Raw genomic sequence first — 20,745 nt, 5'->3', positions numbered from 1 at the left:
TCTTTTGTTTTGTAGATGAAAGAATCTGTTCCCCACCCTTCATGGAGCTCACTAGCTTATGTGGAGAAGATACCATGCAGCTTCTGGAGAAGAATGGACTGGCCTTCCCATTCAGTATGTAAATCTACTTTGCAAGATCCCAGAAGTATGCATATTTCATCTCATTCTTTTTTCAGAAGTGCTGCCAGGAGTCTCCTGGTCTGGGCTAATGATCCCATGTTAGGTAGAATAACATTGCTATCTTGGAAGTAACCATTAATAATATGATGACATTAGTGACACTGAGATCATTCTAAAAAAGAGCAAAGATCTAATATCTTTTAGTGTAGCATTCATAGTAGCATTAAGTGATTTGTAAGGAGCTCAGTTTTTGTTGTCAATATTCTATATATAAAATTCTTAAACAGTATTGTAAGTTTCTAAGTATCTCTCCCACTGGATGTTAGAAACATTTGCCATTATAACTGACATTTATAGATTCTCCTGGTCAGTAGACAATATGTCTCTTGGGAAATCTGGTCATTTTAGTCACCTGATAAGATTAGTCACCTTTTATAATAATTTCATTTATTCCTTTTTTGTTTCTTCCCCTTGTTGATAGTTTGCAAAACCAGAGTGGCCCATGGAACCAACTCTCATGAGGTGAGTGAAAGACTGTGTGTGTGCATTCTCTTTCCCTTTTTCTCTCCCTCACCCTTTCCTTTTCCCACCTGAAACTTCTTTTACTCCCTAATTCTTCAAATGCTTCTTATCTTCTAAGATTACACTAAGAGTCTGCCTGCTATAGCTCTTCCCTCTTAGCTCTCCTTTCTCTTAAATCCTCAAACACTCCAAGTTTATACTCCATTACCTAGTACCTGAGGTTCAGATAAATGAGAGTGTCTTTGCATGTATGGTTAGTGTATAATACACACCCTATACATACCAAGATCGGAGGCTTACTGTCATTATAGTCTTAGGTTCAACTATTTGTACACTGGTTTCTGGGATGTAGGCTTTCCAACACCTATTTTAGGGGTACCAACTTGAGAAATAGCAACTTATTATGTCAGCCTCAATGCCTTATCCTTATAACTTATTAAAGTTATGTTTAATAGGGAGATAGAGGAAAATGACAATTCCTTTTCTTTGCTCTTTTTAGTTTTCCCTGTTGCTCATTCTACAAATTCATTTTGAAAATATTTTAATGTTTCAAAAATTGTGCCGGGCTCTAAAGGGGGATAACCTCAAAGTTTAAGGTTAAGTTTAAGTCTTTCACAAAATTGAGGATCTTATTGAAGAAGCAAGATTGATAGACAGACAAGAGACAGTTTTAGAAAAGCAGAAGACACATTATCTGGATGGGCAAAGGAAAGAGGAGGAGGAATTGGTATGCACTGGTTGGCAAATCTTGGATCCACTTCCTACTTCTTAGCTTTTTGGAGAGCTGACTCTAACTCTTGTTGCCTCAAGAAACTCTTAAATCTATAGAATTAAAAAACAGGTGCTGATTTAAATTGGCCAAAGGAGTATCTTCTTTGGCTGTCCCCTTTCTCAGTGAAATCATGGGTCTGATACAAAACACACACACACACACACACACACACACACACACACACACACACACACACACACACACACACACACACACACACACACACCTTGTTCCCTTTCCTGGTGTCTAATTCTGTGTTTGCCAAATAGGCGATATTATATACTAACCATATGTGTACATGCACACACATCCATATACACTCACATATTTGCTTCTCAGGTACTAGGCACTGGAATATAAATTTAAGAAATAGGCTTCCTATAGGAGGCAGACCCTGAGTGCAGTCTTAGAGGATAAGAAGCATTTGAGGAGTTGGGAAGATAATGAAGAAATATTCCAAATTGGTAATCTTTTGAATTTTATCAGGAAAGGATCTTAAGAGATCATTTGGCTCAGTCTTCCAGGTTCCAGAAACTTGAGATCCTGAGGAAAGGAGTGCCCAAAGTTACATGTGACTAGCAGAGTCTGGACTCAAACCCAGACCCTGAGACTGTAGACTCAGTACTATTCTCACTGTTCCATATGGGACAGCATAAGCAAAGGCATGAGGAAGGAGTTTTTTGGGAGATGTGGAAAATATAAACTTGAAGGTGTCATGCCTCAGATATACAGTTTGCAGGAAGAAAATTCTTTTGATTTTCCGCAGTAGCAGGATTGGTATTTGGACATCCATCCCCAATTCACTTTGCGTAGTTTTCATAAGACGCCCCAGTGGCTCAGGGGATATCTTCCAGCCCTAATGATACCAGGCACTTGTCACCAAAGTGGTGATTAGATGAAATTGGTCCAAGGATAAGGAACAAAAACTTTCTAACATGGGGCTTAATTGGCTCACTGTCTTCTCTGCAGAGCTGTAGTTGGATGTGAAGTTCTATTGTGAATACAATTAAAGGAGTGTTCAGCAGCCATCAGCCTCTTTTCCTGTTCAGAAGCTGCCTGGAGAGCATTCTGAAGAATTGTGGAGGCTACCACCTTCTAATTTAGTAGAAAGGATACAGCCTATTGCTCAAAATCTGTCAGGCATTAGCTGTTAGTAGATTCTAGGTACATGCCTCTTGGCCCTCTGTTTGCCTTTTCCCTTCAGGTCTTCTGGCTTCTTTTTCCTGAGAGGAGGTTCAGACTCATTGTGCAAGAAGGGGCAAGGTTTTGGAGGTTTCAGAGCCACACAGCAAGTTGAATTTGTTGACAGGGTTACTTTTTCAAAATACCCTTTATTCTTATCAGTACTTCAGGTGTCTTTAGTGAGGGAAAGGAAAGGGGGAACCCTATTTCTCGGCACATAGATAATCCCATGAGGCGCAGTGTCCCCTGTAAAATTAATTTACAGGCCCGAAAACCTAGATTGATAAATAAAAAGGTTTATTGTAGGAATTTGGAAGTAAAGTTAAGTTAGAAAGACGCCAGGGAAGGTGGCCGCTGGGCGGGCTAGAACCCTTACATGGCTGGAAGGATACCATGTGTTGGCTGGGAGGGCTCCTGCGAAGAGGGCTCCGGCTTGGCCCTTTTTATATCTTGAAGATGATGGGCGGTACCCCAAAGTTCTCGGCTGGCTTTTCAGTTAGCTCAGATCAGGTGAAGGCTGGGGGAAGCTGAGCTGATGGTGGGGGCTGGGCCCAGATATTCAAAGGGTGCCTTTGACCAGGATTTGTGAATCATGGTCAGCCATGTGTTGGGCAATTAGAAAGGAATCTCAACCCCCATCATCTTCAGTTTGATTGGTATGGAAATTTTTTCCATTAATGTGGACAACAGCCCTTCCAATGAAATTAATGGTAATAAAAACTAACATTTACATAGAGCCTAATATATATTAGGGCATTATATGATTAAGTACTTTACAGATATCTCTCATTTAATCCTTGCAACAATACTAGAGAATCATTGCTATTATTATTATTATTATTATTATTATTATTATTATTATTATTATTATTTCTGTTTTTAGTTCAGGAAACTGAGACAAGGGTTAAATGACGTGTCCTAGGGTCACACAGATAGTAAGTGTCTTGAGTCTGGATTTGAACTCAGGTCTTCTTAACTTTAGTTGGTGCTGTCTAGCTGTCTCTCATGAAGTTGGTCTGCTGTGGCTAGAAAAATCAAAACATTTTTATTTGGAGACGTCCTCAGAAGTCACCTAACCCAGCTGTCCCACCTAAATACCGCCTTCCCATCATTCCAAGGAGTGATTATCTAGCCAGCCTCATTTCCAAGATCTCTAGTGATGGAGAACTCATTGCCTTCCTTGGTAGTCCATTCCATTGTTGGACAGCACTAATAAAATGAGATGTAACTGGGATAAATGTAAAGCCTTTTATTTGGGATTCAAAAAATTTTATAGGCACAGCATGAGGAAGGCTTAGTTAGAGAACATTCCTCTTTTATTTTTATTTTTATTTATTTTCCTGAGGCTGGGGTTAAGTGACTTGCCCAGGATCACACAGCTAGGAAGTGTTAAGTGTCTGAGAACAGATTTGAACTCTGGTCCTCCTGAATTCAAGGCTGGTGCTCTATCTACTGTGCAACCTAGCTGCCCAGAATATTCCTCTTTAAAAAAAAAAAAAAAAGACTTGGAGGTTTTAGTAGACAGCAAGCTCAGTGTGGTAGCCTGTATAACTAGGGAGATGTTAGTTCACTTTAAGAAACCAAGGCATTCTGAACAAGAGAGGTGATCACATTTCTCTGCTCTGACCTACTCAGACCACATCTGCAGGGTTGTGTTTTGTTCAGGTTGGCATGTTTTAGGAAGGACAGTGATGAACTGGAATTTGAGCAATAATAAGTTCAAAATAATGCTAAGGGTTATAGAGGGTATTCTCAATCATGTGCTATTTTGACTAAATGGTTTCTGCAAAACAGTGTGATTCCATGGAAAGAGTGCTTGATTTAGAGTCAAGATTTAGATTAAAATCCAAACTCTTCTGCTTCCTATATACTCTGTGAATTTGTACAAGTCTCTCTTAACCCCTAATTTGCAAAATTAAGAATTCAATAATGTTGAACTTGGGTACTGTGTAAGGCATCTTCTAGCTTTCCTTGAGTCTATGATTCCTTTAAATCTAGAATCCAGAGAAATTTTTGTTAAAATGAGACCAAATTTTCCTGGAAGACTTTGTTGTTGTTTTTTTATAAAACCTGAGTATGACTTATGGTCTTCTCATTCTCCTCTCCCACCCTTCCACTCCTATGGCCACCTGCCTAATAAATCTATTTCATCTTTTTTCCTCTTCCTTCTTCCTTCCCCTCTTTCATAGGGAATGTCATTTAGGAAGCACCCTATCTTGATTGATATTCATTAGTACTCAGTGGTTTAAAGTTTCCATGGAAACCACAGTGTCATTTCTATGTATGGATATATTTTATTCAGACCTTCCCACTTTGCCTTTTCATTTCTCCTGGGAATAAATCTTGAGTACAGGACAAGGCACGGTGCCAGAGACTTTGGAGTTTGAGTACCTGGAACCTTATGAAAAACAGTTTATTCCCCTGATGATATCAGATACATGGGGTGATCTAGAAATAGCATCATTTTATGTTTCCTGAGCTCATAGTGATTGAGAGGCAGCGGGTTCCAGTGGGAGTGATAATGGTGAGAATGATATTAATAGCTAGCATTTATATGGTACTTAAAAGCTTTCAAAATACTTTTTATACATTATCCCACTTGATCTCACAATAACCTTGAGAAGTAGATTGCTAAAGGCACTGGGTAGCACAATTGGGGAAACCAAGTCACAGAGGACCTAATTAACTTGTATATGGTCCCACAACTAGTAAATGTTGTCCCCTGGATATTGACATAATCTTTTCAATCAATGTTTTTTCCCCCCATGACACCAAGAGAACAGTATTGGGGTTTTTTTTTTTTTTTTTTTTTTTTTGTTTTGTTTTGTTTTGTTTTGTTTTGTTTTGTTTTGTTTTGTTTTGTTTTGTTTTGTTTTGTTTTGTTTTTTTCTGAGGCTGGGGTTAAGTGACTTGCCCAGGGTCACACAGCTAGGAAGTGTTAAGTGTCTATGACCAGATTTGAACTCCGGTCCTCCTGAATTCAGGGCTGGTGCTCTATCGACTTCGCCATCTAGCTGCCCCAGAACAGTATTGTTTAAGTATCTTCTTGACACTTAATAACTTTGCCAATCTGGTCAAGTGATTATATCTCTCAGTTCCTCTGTTTTTTCACCTGTAAATGAAATTAATAATATTTGTATAATCTATCTTAATGGATTGTTGTAAAGAATGTTCTTTAAAAATATTAAATTTTGAAATACTATCATCATTACTTAGCTTAAGCATAAGAGAGATTTAGGGAACCTGAGCCAGTATTCAGAGATGGCTACTACACATGCATTTTTAGCTAATGGTAATGAAATGTTTACATTTTGCAATTCCACAGTATTTGTAAGATGGTACTTGGGACAATGGAAAAGAAGCTAGAAGAAGGGAGATTTTAATTCCATATAAGAAATAAGTTAATCAGAAGGCATTATATTAAACACTTGTTTTGTGTGAGGCACTGTGCTTGATGCTAGATATGCAAAGAAAGGCAGCAACACAATCCTTGCCATTGAGGCAAACAATTATATACTTATTATTTAGAGACAGTAGATGGAAAGTAATTCCAAAGGGAAAGCACCAGAAGTTGGGGAGAATGAGAACTAAAAAGGCTTTCTGTGTTTAAGTTTAACTCACAATTCAGTGGGTTGTTTTGCTGTCATAGTGCACAGATTATTGGGCTGTGAGTCAGGAATACTCTTCCTGAATTCAAATATGGTCCCAGACACTTACTAGGGATATGACCCCAAGAAAGTCACTTACCCCCTTTACCTCCATTTCCTCATCTGTAAAATGAACTCGAGAAGGAAATAGCAAACCACTCCAGTGTTTTTGTAAACCCAAATGAGGTCACAAAGATTCAAATATGACTGAAAATTACTAAACAGTAACTGGGAAATAATGATCTTCATTACTAAAGATCTTTTTAGGAGTAATTGGGTAAATTAGTTTTGTTTGAGTTTGTATGTATATTAAAAGGATTCCAATTTCTTTTTTTTCTAATGAGGGGAATGATGGGAAGGAAAGAAAATAAGATTTTTGTTCATATAAAAAAATTTATAAAAGGAGTGATTGGATGACTGCTTGTTTGGGACATGGTAGGAATGAGTTCTTACTTCAAATAATAGTTAAACTCAGTGTTCCCTGATGTTTTTTCCAATTCTGGGATTCTGATTTTATGCTAAATTGACTAGAATAGCAAGAGGATCTTGCTTGCTGGGTGGTCAAGACCAAAAATCTTGCAATCCTGAAAGCTATAGATTCTTAGAACTAGATATGTTCTTAAACTACAGACTTAAGGAATGCTAAAGAACATTTTTGTTTTGTTTTGTTTTGTTTTTTTCTTTTGTAATAATTTAAACATTAAAATTGGGAAAGGGGATTTGGGGTCACAAACTGTTATCTCTAGGTATCTCAAAAGAATTTTCAGGCTTGAACCCATTTCCAAGTCAAGGGGCAAAATTTATTGTAATGCCAATCGCAGTGGGCTAAGTTCTAAAAGAAATCAGCAAGGAATCAAGGGAAGAGAGATAGATTTATACAAAACTTCATCAGAGCTTTATGTTACTTATTTGCTAATTTTATGGCTTACAGGTAGGTTTGAGAGGTGATCTATTCATTATTGTCTCAGGAACTTGGGCATTACTAATCAGCAGATTATCTATCTGACAGTAATGTTTGCAGGAATATTCTTAAGGCCAGAAGACTTTGAAATCATTGATAGAATAAGAACACTCTCAGGTATGAGGGCTTCAGGATTACTAATATATCTAAGGGAAGATTCCTAGTCCAGAAGACTTTTATAATTATTGATAGGCAGGTTGTTAGAACAAAAGTACTCTTAGGTCAGCTTGTATCATAAATACCTTTTTTTTGTCCCCTTTTGTTAAAAAGGTACCTTATTATTTTATATGCCCTATCCAAGCTCTGGATCACGTATCTTAGAACAGACTACATATATGCCATCTGTTCAATTGTGAGACACACAAGTCCGTCACCCATTGATGATGTCTGTCACACTCTTGACTGAATAAATAAACTGCCATATATTTTTCCTCCTGTAACTTATGTAGATTATTCATGCAGTGCCTAGCAAGGATCCTGAATTTTTATAATAGCAGAGTAGTGATGAGATCCAATAAGATATTTGTAAAGTGCTTTCTTTACATAATGACTAGCAAATAGTAGATACTACATAAATGTTAGCTATTGTCATGATTCATTAATATTAAAATTATAATTAAGTTAAAAATAATGAACATTTATATAGCATTTCAAAGTCTGCCAAGTACTTTATGTACTTTATTTCATTTAAGCTCCTGTAATAACTTTTTTAGTTAAGTAGTACAATTTATAGGATTCCCCATTTTATACATAAACTAAATATCAGACTGAGAGATTAAAATTATTAGGCAGGGTCACATAGCTAGTAAAATGTTGAATGCAGAATTTGAAGCGGGGTCTCCTGAGTCCAAATCCAGAGGTTAGGCAAGGAGCATTTAAGTGCTTAATTACTATGGGCCTGATACTTGCTAAGTAGTAGAGTATAAAAAAGGGCAAAAACGAGGTCCAGGCCTTTAATGAGGCAAGTTTGCAAATAATTGTACATAAAAGGCTCTCTGGTAGAATAATAGCTAGCATTTATGGAATGCTCTAAGGTGTGAAAAGTACATTACATATGTTAATTCATTAGATCTACACAACTTCCTAGTTAAGCAGATATTATTATTATTTTCATTTTATTTATTATATATTACTTTCATTTACATACTACTTTCATGTACATATTTGGAAACGCACTGAGAGTTTGAGTGGTTTGCCCATTGTCACATAGTTGGGGTGTATCTGAGGCATTCTAACTAAATCCTGTATTCCAGGTTCCAGCATTTATCACAGTAAATGTTTCTTGATATTGGTTAATCAATTTGGTTGTTCTATAATTTTAACACTTTGTGTTTGGTGGTCTTTTTAGCATTCAGTGAACTGAGAGTGAGTATGTTAGGTCTTTAACTGTGCTCCCTCCCTATCTTTAGGGCAGTGTTCTTTCTACTGCAGCATACCACTGACTCTATGATGCAGGCCTGATAAGACAAATACCAGTAAATATCAGTATTCTTCAACAATTTTGCCTTTTCATATTTGAAAGAAAGTCCATTCCTTTCAGCATATCAACATGTGCTAAGATTTTATTTGCTGAAACAGAATCATAGTATGTGGAAGCTTACAGGCATCATCAATCCAACCACTCCTTGCTTACACAGAAGAAATATATGGGTCCCAATTCTGGGAGGTTCATTGCCTAAATTTACACAAGGACTGGAATTCATGCCTCCTAACTTGCAGCATTGGTCTCTTCAGGTTGAGGCTATTTCCATCTACCTATTTCCTGTTATTTCCTAATTATTTCCTTCTGCAAACATTCCTGTTTTATAGTTTAGTTAAAATATATCTCAAAAGAGATTATATTAATCTAGAGACTTTGCTTAAGTCTAAACTGAGGTCCATACCTAGGCTTAGGGCATTTTTTTTTTTTTTTTTTTGAGATGGATACCCAGGAGAGAAAAGCATAAACATGAGTGTATATGTACTTAAATACATAATATGTTGGAGGAGACCTGAGGTGGCATGGAGTAGGGTGACAGCAAAGACAGGGAATAGAGAGAGACAGAGACAGGAAGGAAGGAATAAAGGGAGTTTTGACCCTTTTTCCTTCTGGTTTTTTTTTTTTGTTTGTTTGTTTTGTTTTTTTTTTGGTTTTGTTTTGTTTTTTTTTTTTGGAGTATTTAATTGCTTAGAGCAAGTGTGAAAGAATAATTTTTCAGAGCTAAACATTTTCTCCTGGTGCCTAATATTCACTCTCAGTTTATAATGGACAATTGAGAGCAATGAATTTTTATTCTAGTTCTGTCCCCACCCAACCTTTTGTGATTCTAGTTTCTAAATTTTAGAACCTACTAGTTCCACTTACTTGCCTATAAAATGGCAACCCAATAAATTGTGCTGGATACCTAGGAATTTATATTCTCCATGTTACTCTGCAATTCATAATTGTAAGAGAATTATTATTCATTCTGTAGCCATTAATAGAAATGGTCTGCTGTCTAATGAAACAGATCTGCCAAGATCTAAGTCTCAAAGGATTTGGATTTTAAACTGATATGAGAGTTGCCAGATGTCTTGAAATTAGACTCTGGTTCTATTGCTTGTCTCCTTTGTATGATTACAATTTCTATTAGTGTATTGTTCTAGCTTGTTCGACTTTTTTTTTTTTTTTTTTTTTTTTGCTGGACTTCCTAACTATTCTATAACTTAAAAATCAGTTCAGGGAGTATTGTGGTGATAGATAAGGCCATATGTTGTTTGGTACCAGTAAGTTCTCAGATTTCCTGTTAGACAAAGAAAGGTAGTGGCATTTAATCTTAAGGATTATAGAATCACTGGGTGTTTGAATCCAAACATAGAAATTTAGAGTTAAATGGGACCTTAGAACATAGAATGTTATAACTCAAGGGAAAAAATATTAGCTAATGGGATTTGTTAAAGCTAGAAAAAACCTTGAAGGTCACTTAGTCTGATTCCTTCTTTATACCAAACCAAATTATCTGCCAAAAGCTGGATTGAATGACACTAAATTGCCAAGCCCCAGATTATTCTCCTGCATCCTACCCTTCCCCCAGGCACATATTTACAAGCTTAGATACATAAGGGGAGAAAGCCCTTGTTTTATTTTGCTTTGTTACCATGGGGGGGGGGGGGGGGAGGAAGGAGATCAGATAAACAAAAAGTGATGTCTTCTTTATTCTGTGGAAATCAAATACTCATGATTTTTGAAGAAATATTAAAGTCAGAAAGTCCAGGCCAGCAGTAGTATAGTTGAAACAGCTAGAGAGCCATAGAACAAGGACTCTCCTTTCCAATGTGAACTTATTACTATTATTATAAACCAAAGACCAGGAAAACCATTCCATTCAAATTCCCCCCAACAACCTAGTAGATCTTGGCAGGATTAAAAACTTTTGACACATCCCATACACCAAAGTTGGAAAAGTTTTGACTCTCAGTCAGACTCTCATTGGACTGAGTTTCTCTTGTCCAAGGAAGGACCAGTCTACTAACTTGATTTCATCACCATGTTCAGTGAAGCCTGGACCTTACCCTGAACCTGGTGGTAACCATGCCATTACGGATTGGAAGACTAAAGGAAACAGAAAGTATATGAGACAAGTGATTATCATTGAGGTGATGAGGGATTAATGTACCTGCCAATAAGGATTGAGGGATTCTGGAAAGAAATGACGATCTACACATCACATCCAGAAAAGATCAAGGCATCCTATGTCTGTCTATGAGTTTCCTTTCTTTTGCCTCTCCCTGCACTTTGAGACACCTTGACCAAGTGAACACATCAGAGAAGAATCAGAGAAGTATTTCCTGAGGATGATGCAGGAAGGTTTGATCAGAAACTCTGGAATTAACAATGACAGTGATTTGGTAGTGAAAGAAGCAGTTCTTCTGTATGTATCATGAGGAAAATATTATGAAATATTATGAGTCTCCAGTCTGGTTCACTATTAAAATTGTTTATTTCTCTGTTTTTTGGACTCAAATCCTCTGTTTTTTTGGGGGGTGGGGTGGGGTGGGGGGGTGTCATTTTGCCTTAAAAAGACCCAGCCTGAGAAATATGCTCTCTCATAGACTCTATGGAGCTTGGGAGACCAATCTCCTTTCATTTACATATCAAAAGGGGACACAATTTTAGAGTGATAATTTTACAAATTAAAGGGAACATAGTTTCATACCCCCATCAATCATGTCACTGGTGCTCACCTAAGCTTTATATATGTCCAGCAACTGGCTTAGTGCTCTAATATATAGTAGTGCTTAATAAATGCTTTTATCCTAAAGGAGAATACATGAAAGAATGTCAACAAACCAGCTAAAGTCCTGATAAAGCAACTTATAGTGTGTATTTTACTCAATGTTAAAGGCAGTATGAAATAGTGGCTGGGCTTAGACCATAAAGAACTGAATTCATATCCTTTTTCTGACACTTATTGACTAGGTAACCCTGGGCAAGTCATTTATCTCTAAACCTTAGTTATGAAGACATTTGTTTAGAGGCATGCTTAGATCCTTCCAGTGCTAAATCTGTGATCTTGTGATCTGATGTTGTAGAAGATCAATGCTGGAAGGAGCCTTAGAACATAGAATTGAGAGTTGGATGGTATTCTCTTTATATATCAGGAAATAAAGAGTAAAGAGAGCATGGGATCAGCCTTAAGGTCCCACAGAGTTCCACATTCAGCATTGTCTTGTGGAAAATATATTTTCTTTGTATTCCAAGTATTTAGTACTGTGCCTTGCATATATATATATATATATGTGTATATATATATATATATATATATATATATATATATATATATATATATATATATATATATATATATATATATATGTATATATATAGTGTATATTTACATATTTTCTACCCAGATAGAATGCAAACTCCTTGAGGACAAGGACTATTTCTGCTTTTTTATTTTATTTTATTTTTGTTTGTTTTTATATTTCCCAGTGCCTGGCACACAATAGATGTTTAACAAATACTTGTTGATTGAGTCAAGCCTTCCTGAATCCTCTTCTCTAATGGACTATGATCTCTTCCTTTTCAAATTCTCCTGCAACATTATCTTTCTTCTTTTTCCCTTATACTTTATTTTGCATAATGCTTATTTTTGTACAGTTCTTAACTTCCCTAATTATAAACTCCTTGAAGCCAGATCTTATGCCATTTTCACCTTTGTAGCCATAGTGCCTAAAACATCATATTTACAAATATTATATGTAATAAACATCCCATTAAGTTAATTTTATTGTCTAATTCTTTATACTTAAGTGATTAATACCTATTGTGCACCTATTGTGTGTCAGGCACTGTACCAATTACATTACCAATATTAGATGTTTAATAACCACATGTTGAAATAACTGGGGACAGAGCTGAATTAGTTTTCTTATTTCATCAGATGGCCATCATCTTCAACCAGGAAGGCCTCAGTGCCATCAAGCCCCCTTGTGTGATTCAGAACTTCATCAATCACAATGCTGTCCTGTACAAGGTGTTTGTGGTGGGCGAGTCCTACACTGTGGTACAGAGACCTTCTTTGAAGAACTTTTCTGCGGGAATGTCAGGTAATTTACACAAAGACTTTTTACTATATTGTCCATTAGGGACTTAATGAATATACTTTGGGGATCAGGCTACTAAAGGTATAGCATCTGTCTTCCTTCTGCATTATTATTCAAATGGTGAGCAAAGGTGATGCAAATATGACAGTGCTCTGTTCTTGAGCACATGTGAATCAGGATTCATTAATATTACCATGCTCATAATACACTCATAAGTTCATGTCTTGAGGATTTGTCTTCAGAGCCAGCTTATGAGCCAAAGGAGAAAGGCATCCTTATAATTCTGTAGATTTAATTTTTTTGATGCCAAAGAGAATTCCTTAACTGGAACCTGCAAGCTTATTCACCACACTTGGCTCAGAGTGGTTTTTGGTAATACCAAAAAACAAAACAAAAAAACAAAAAAAACCCTTCAAATTCACTCTCAATAAAATTTATAACCATTAAAGAGATTTGAGATTTACCAAATGAAAAGGAAGAACTTAATCCTGTGTTTCTGTAACATTCATTCAGTAACAGAATGATGAGGATTTATAGGAGTAAGAAGATCAGGGGGAAGCTTCTAAAAACTGATCTTTGAAAGAAACCAGGGAGAGGATGATGACTTTTACAAATATTGTAAATTGTAATTATATTCAGTTTTGTTACATATATTTACTTATTTGAGATTCTGATATATGATTTCTTCAGTATATACCCTAGAACTCCAGGTATAAAAATCTCTCCTAGTGAAAATAGTGACAAGTCAGCAATAATTATTACTTAGTGACTGCCATGTGCCAGGCACTATGCTAAGCTCTGGAGATACAAAGAAAGGCAAAAATTAGTCTCTGTTCTCAAAGAGTTCATGGTCTAATGGAGGAGAGAACATGCAAACAATTTTGTATCAACTCCATATAAGTTATATGGACGATTAGTTGGAGATAATTAGTAAGGAGAAGGCATTAGAACTAAAAAGGACCAGGAAAGATGAGAGATTTTAGCTGGGATTTGAAGAAATCCAGAAAGTAACAGGTGAGTATTCATGGAGGACATGCCAGAGAAAATGCTCAGGACCAAAAGATGCAGTGTCTTGTTCAGGGGACCACAAGGAGTCTAGCGCTATTGTGTCTCAAGGGAATGGGGAGGAAGAAGGTATGGAGAAAAATTTCAAAACATTTAGAATTATTCAGAGCATTAGTAAGTGCCTTGTTTTACAAGGTGAAATATTGGAAATTTAGCAAAAAGCTCATAGTTGACTGAATAAGTATCATTATCTCCCTTCTAGATTGTAAATTGTCTTAAAAGCAGGAGTAGTCATTCAGTCATTATTGGGTCAGACTGATTATGCCCCAAACTATGGCAGTCATTACCAGGAGCATTGGGCCTTGCAGTCAGACCTGATTGCTAGATACTTAAAAAGTCACTTCACCTCTGTTTGCGTCATTTTCCTCATTTATAAAATGAGGATAATAATGGCACCACCCTCTCAGAGTTTTTGTAAGAACTAAATAATATTTATAAAGTACTTTGTAAACCTTGAAGTACTGTATAAATTTTGCATATTGTTGATATTAATAGTCTGAGTGTTGACTGATGAACTAGAACTATATTCCTTTGAGCCATGTGTATAAAAAACAAAATAAAATAGTGTATTTTCTGTAGAGACAACAGATTCATCACTTTTAAGGGGAAAATCTCTAATCTTTCTACACTTAAATAATATTCTTGCTTGCTTTTTTGTTTAATAGATGCATCTTTCTAAGCCCCTTGATTTGATCCCATTGGAACTTCCTGCCCTTGTGTGTACCTTGATTGGTCCTTCCCTCAGATACTTTTAAATTAAGTGTAGCTATTCTCTACTCCCATTTGTATTCCTCTCAACTATCCTCTCTTAGGCAATCTTTTTCTGTAGCAACACATACACAGGCCCCAGACACCTCACTGATGTGAGATAGCCTTCTCTTCACAACCTGCTTGAAAGCCCTTTTACCAATGCCAACCCAAGTCTGATTCTCTAGGGCCTGACATGTGAATAAAAAAATGGAAAAATTATGAGTAAATGGAGAGGGGAGGTTACTGAAATTCAAGAAAAAAAGGGGAAAACTTTATTTCTAGTAGTTTTTCCCCTTTCTAAGCTTTCACATTTCCAAATATGCCAAACATGACTAATTTACCAGCACAATCACATTCATTCCCTTCTTTTGTATTTCCCAGAGCCATTAACAACAAAGTTATTCTAAGTTTACAAATGGAACCTGGCAATCTAGTGTCTAGTAAACACTACATAAATCATAAAAAGAAAAATAATTTCAACTATCATCATAATCATCATCATTGCAGTAGAAATGATATTAGTAATAGTTGTTATTGCTAACTTCAGAGTCTAGAAGATTTAGGTTCAAGTCCTGCCTTTCATATTTTGACTGTGTGACTCTAGACCTTCTGTTAAGGATATAAGCTGAAGAAAAGGTACCAAGTTCCTTGTTCTTTCTTCTTCCCCTGTGTACCCTCACAATTCTCCCTTCTCAAAGAAAGTTTTAGTTCTAATAAGGTCTCAAAATTTACTAAAATTAAGTCTTTTTCCAAAAGTGCCCATTAGAAGTGATAGATCCCAGGATAGTTTTGCAGAACAAATGGTACCTCAGAATTGAATGTAATCCTGCATGATTTAAGCCTTAGTTTATTAGGCAAGCTTCTATTTATGCTGGCTCTTTATAGTCTGGCACTATTTTTGGTACTAGCCATAACCATTACCAAGTTAACATAAATTATATAAAGTTGGGAATGAGTTGGCAGGGGGGAGAGACAAATGAACATCATTTTATCCATTTTATATCTGAAAGAGCCCTTTACTAGATAGAAGTCAAGAGATTTCATTCTAAGACCAGCACATGGAATTATCTGCCTTGAGCATTCTTAACCTTTTTTGGTGTTATGAACTTCTTTAGTCTGATGACAGCTATGGGCCTTTCCCAGCATAATATTTTTATATGTGTAAAAAAATCTATAAGATTACAAAGGAAACTACTTATTGAAATACAGTTATCAAGAATAGTTTATGACCTAGCTCACTTTTTCTCATTTCATATGAAGATAAGACTTTCAGGAAGGGAAATGACTTTTTCTCTGGTTTTAGATAGAGTAGATATATCTAGATCAGTGAATACCTTTTGCCAGTCTCTGTGTAAAATTGGATTATATTTCAAATAACTAAGTTGTGACCTTGGTGACAAATTGTAGACTGGCAAAAATTTTTAGTTTTTAAAAACAAAATTATGTCTTTGTCACTGGATGTATTATTTATTAGCTAGCTCTAAATAAACTAATCAGCCAGTTTGATACGACCCAGGTGATTGCATACTTCCAAATATCATTGGAACACCCTTGAATCAATTGTTAATTATTATAATTTTATAAATATGGTTCACATACATGGATTTCTGGTATATGATCCTTCTCTTTAAAAAATTTGAATAATCCTATGCTGTACCATTTCTTACGTCTTTTCCAATCCTAACATTGTTAGAATTTTAAATAGTCACAAGCTGAATGACTTCCTTATTTTGTACAAGTCTGTATCATCATTATTATACATGAATATTAATTTAGTGCCCCCATAGTGGGTGTGGGGGGGTGGTATTTACTTTTGCTCCATGAAAAATTACAAGGCAGAACTAACTTTTTAAACTGTTTCTGTTGAGAAGTCCTTTGAGTAAATATGGTGTAATGAAGTTGGAATCCTGAAAAGCTGAGTTCTAGTCCACTTTTGACTCTCCAAGTTGCTGAGAGAGATACTGTTCTGCATTGATAAAAAGAATTTCCTCCTTTAAAATTCCAATAAAATACCAATTAAATCAAATCTGTTTCCTCCTCAAAATTATTATTGCTATTGTCTTTTGTGTCTTATCTCACAGCAATAGCTCCTTAAGCCCTAAATAGGTAAAGTAGTCTAGACCAGTATTAGATTGTGGAATTTTTTTGGTGGTGGAGGTAGTTTCTATGCTGAAAACTCCAAACCATGGCAAGGTGTATTGTAAATAAGATAAGACACATGCTAAATATTGCTGCTGAAACTACCCTTTGTTTCAAAGGACCCCCTCAGGAGAACTTGTTTGCACATGATCTTGCAGCCTAACAACTGGGACTGAGTGTTAAAATCTATACATAACTGGCACTGATTACATACATTATAATTTTAAATAAACCTGATTAGAATTTAGGCCCTTTAAGAACCTTTAGGGTTCTTTGCCGGAGAGCCACTGCCTTAGAGATTAGAACTTTATACAAAGAGTCATGTATCCTGTTTCTGTCTGTTTTTTTCCTTACTTTAGTCAAGTCCTTTGTTTCTTCGAACATTAGTTTTCTCATCCAAAAAACATAAAACATCCATAAAACATAAAACAGGGACAATAATGTCCTGCCTTTTTTGCTAATTTGTTTCTTTCCTGCTCTCCCTTTCCTGATTAGAGAATTTGCAGAGGGACTCTTCCTTCAAAGGCAGCTGTGCCAACAAAGTGGCAGCAAGAGAAAAGATTGAGGCAAAGAGATAGAAGATTCAGTGCTATTTAGTTGTAAGATCCATGAGAGTCTAGGAACCCTGACAAATTGATGCTAGTGGATATGGGGTATCATCGTCATCATTAACAAGCATTCATTAACCTTTACTACAAGTCAGGTACTGTACTAACCTCTGGGATACAGACATAGAACAAAAACAAGGTCCCTTCCTTTAAGGAGTTCAATTTCAAATGGGGAAGACAGTATGTGTGTGTGTGTGTGTGTGTGTGTGTTTAATGTAGAAATATATTTTGCATGATTTCATATATATATATATAAATAATAGGCATTATATTTTTTGCCTTCTCAATGGATGACAGATGGAAAGAGGAAGAGAATTTTGAATTTAATTCATTTAAATTTCATTTAAAAATGAAAAATTTTAAAGCATTTAAAAGGAATTTACACTTCTGAGTAGCAGTAGGAGAGATGCTATTACCAGTTTAGTTTATGAAACACTTGGCAAGTGCACTCATACTGATGTGTGCAAAATGCCATTCTCTTTAAAAATCAAAGGATTTTAACATTGGAGCAGACTTTGGAGATCACCTAGTTCAACCTTCTCCTTTTATAGATAAGAAAAGGTAAATCCCAGGGGGAGAGTAATTTGTTTGGGGTAATAAAACTAGCAAATAATAGAGCAACCATTTTATCATATTGTAGTCTCCAAAGTGGGCTCTTTGCCGCTAGACTTTCCCTTCTTCCCTCCATCTACCCCTAAATGCCCAAATAATCTTGCTAAGAAATCCTCTGCTCAGAAACTTTCAGTGCTTCCCATTGTATTGATTTCAGTCTTTTTCTAGCCTTATTTCACTTTGCTCCCCTTCACTCCATTCAAATCGTACTACTCTTAAACTTGGCATTTCATGTCCTGTCTCCTCAGCATGTTTTCACAAGGTATATTCCTTTCCCCAAATCCATTCCTTCCTTACATCCCATTTTCTCATACAATTATTTCCCTTCCAATAGCCACCTTGAATCCTTTCTTTTTCTTTCTTTTTTTTTTTTTCTCTGAGGCTGGGGTTAAGTGACTTGCCCAGGGTCACACAGCTAGGAAGTGTTAAGTGTCTGAGACCAGATTTGAACTCGGGTCCTCCTGAATTCAAGGCTGGTGCTCTATCCACTGCTCCATCTAGCTGCCCCCTTGAATCCTTTCTTAATCCACCTAGTTTTTAATTTTTTCTGTCTTCATAGGACTTTTATTTACCTTATTTATTTTTATTTACAAGTAGAATGTAAATTCTTATTGAGGCTGTCTCTTCCATTATTCCTGCTTTCTTTTTTAGCACATTTTCTCCTTTATACGAAGTCAGAGTTAGCCCCTTTATAACTTCTAAATCATTGCTTTTATTTCTTCCTTTTGTGACTAAATAGAGCAAATCCAATCCTTCTCCCATATGATAGCTCTTCAGTCTTAGAGATTGTCAACATGTCTGTCCATCTCTGCCCCCTCCTGGTCATAAGTCTTTTCTCCAAATTAAAAAGCTCAGATTTCTCTTGCTAATGGTCATTTGGCATGCTTTACAGTCCTATTATTATCATCTTTACCCTTCTGAACATGTTTTATTTGGCCAGTGACCTCTTTCTCTGGGATTCAATTTTTTTATCTGATCTCAAAGGTTCTTTTTGCTCTTATATATTTTTGTTTCTCAGACCTGGGCATCAGGCATTATATGGTTAACCTTGGGCAATGTAAGTATTTTGTCCCAGTAAAGCACTCTTGTACAATGGTTATGTTCTTGTGTCCAGTGCTTTCTAACCTTCTAGACCTCAGGCCTGTTGGAGGAGGCAAAAGTCTTGAAGATGCTGGACCATAGTGTCTGTGCTTGCCCTGTAGGGTTTTTATTTTTCTCAGGCCGCCCGACAGGCAGCCCTCCTGGACCATCTTTCATGCCCTCCGTTCGGAATGGCTCTGGAGCAAGCCAGAGGAAGGTCAGGAATGCTAAGGCAACAACGGGCCTTGAAGCTCAGCTAGCCAGAAATATACCAGGTACATTCCCAGACTGAGCTTGGCATGAACCTAAATCGGTTACCTATAAATCATTTCACCAGCCCAGACACAAAAAAATCATTAAGAAAGAAACTGATTTTGGTGAGAATATAAAGGCTGCCCAACAAACCCTTTTATTACAGAGGAAATAGGGGAAAGGAAACCCTCATATGTCTTTTTTTCTGGATAATGGATCATTATAATAAACAGTTCAGCTTTTATATTTTTGACATTGTTAGTTTCTGGGAAAGGGAGGGATGAGAAACTAATATAATTACATATGTGCCTTCTCAAGCCTATATCTATAGATATGGCTGCATAGATGTTCCTCTCAGTTATCCAGACAGATAATTGAAGGTGCCCTGGGGGCTTCCATCTACATCTACCTTGTTAGGTCTTGGCTAAGCAATTCAAAATCAAGAAAGGAGGGAAGACATATACAGAGCAGATATAGAGGAAGATTATGTTTTCTGTGTTACTTGTAGGTGTGTGAGGTATACATTTCCCATTCCAAATACCAGTGATTTGGGGATCTTAATTTCATGCTATTTGAAGCCTATATTGTATTTTTGTGTTTGTTTTTTCTTGATTCATATCTAACTGACAATAATGCCACCTTATGTTTTTGTAAAGTATTTACAAACAGAACATGGTCTAACACAGGACTATGAAAGGCCTGATCAAGGAAAAGTAATATGGCAAGGGGAAAATTCAACCAGATGTGACAAGTGACTGATGTAGAGATTCATTTAAAATGGTCCTTTTGGGGACAGCTTGATGACACAGCAGATAGAGCAGGAGTCCTGGAGTCAGGAGAACCTGAGTTCAAATTTGGCCTCAGACACTTAGCACATCCTAGCTGTGTGCCCCTGAGCAAGTCACTTAACCCCAACTGTCTCACCCAAAAAAAACATAAAGTCTTTTTGATAGCATGGTATTATGGAAGAGGTTGGCAAAAAACAATCACCCTAAGGAAAAATATTTTTAAGCACTTCAGTGTGTTCTTAATAAAGAAAAGTGGCCTTCTCACAGGGGAGGTGGTGGGGTAGGACAGTGGGGAGGATGTCATTTTCTTAGGATAGGTCATTAAGAACTTGTGGCCTGCCTTTTGGGCAGGGACTCTGTCAGATTGATTGGTCTTCAGGATTGCCTAGGTAGTAGTGCCTCCTGGTGGTAAGTATATAGCTAAACCCAGTCCTCTAGAAAGCATTGTCAAGGAATAGCTACAAAGAAACATCAACTGACCCTGTTTTCTCTCTCTCTCTCTCTCTCTCTCTCTCTCTCTCTCTCTCTCTCTCTGGTCAATTTCAGACAGAGAATCAATATTCTTTAACAGCCACAATGTGTCAAAACCAGAGTCTTCATCCGTCCTGACAGCAGTAAGTACCTGTCTTTTCACCACTACAGTTAGGTATGCACGTGAATGTTCTCCCATTTTTAAAAC

The 20,745-nt window shown here is 36.5% G+C and overlaps 1 protein-coding gene across 2 annotated transcripts in view; it reads left to right on the top strand.

Annotated features, from left to right (window-relative positions):
- ITPK1 (inositol-tetrakisphosphate 1-kinase) overlaps window positions 1–20,745 on the top strand; it is a 333,492-nt gene that overhangs the window by 292,270 nt on the left and 20,477 nt on the right. For both annotated transcript variants that reach the window (XM_074289657.1, XM_074289658.1), the window contains 4 exons: window positions 16–114; window positions 602–642; window positions 12,610–12,775; window positions 20,613–20,680. In XM_074289657.1, the coding sequence (XP_074145758.1) occupies window positions 16–114; window positions 602–642; window positions 12,610–12,775; window positions 20,613–20,680 (374 nt within the window). The remainder of the gene's footprint in view (window positions 1–15; window positions 115–601; window positions 643–12,609; window positions 12,776–20,612; window positions 20,681–20,745) is intronic.

This window comes from Sminthopsis crassicaudata, chromosome 2 (genome assembly GCF_048593235.1).
Source record: "Sminthopsis crassicaudata isolate SCR6 chromosome 2, ASM4859323v1, whole genome shotgun sequence".
Lineage (NCBI taxonomy): Eukaryota > Metazoa > Chordata > Mammalia > Dasyuromorphia > Dasyuridae > Sminthopsis > Sminthopsis crassicaudata.
The sequence above is the reverse complement of the archived record's forward strand: the minus strand, read 5'-3'. Positions and strand labels throughout refer to the sequence as shown.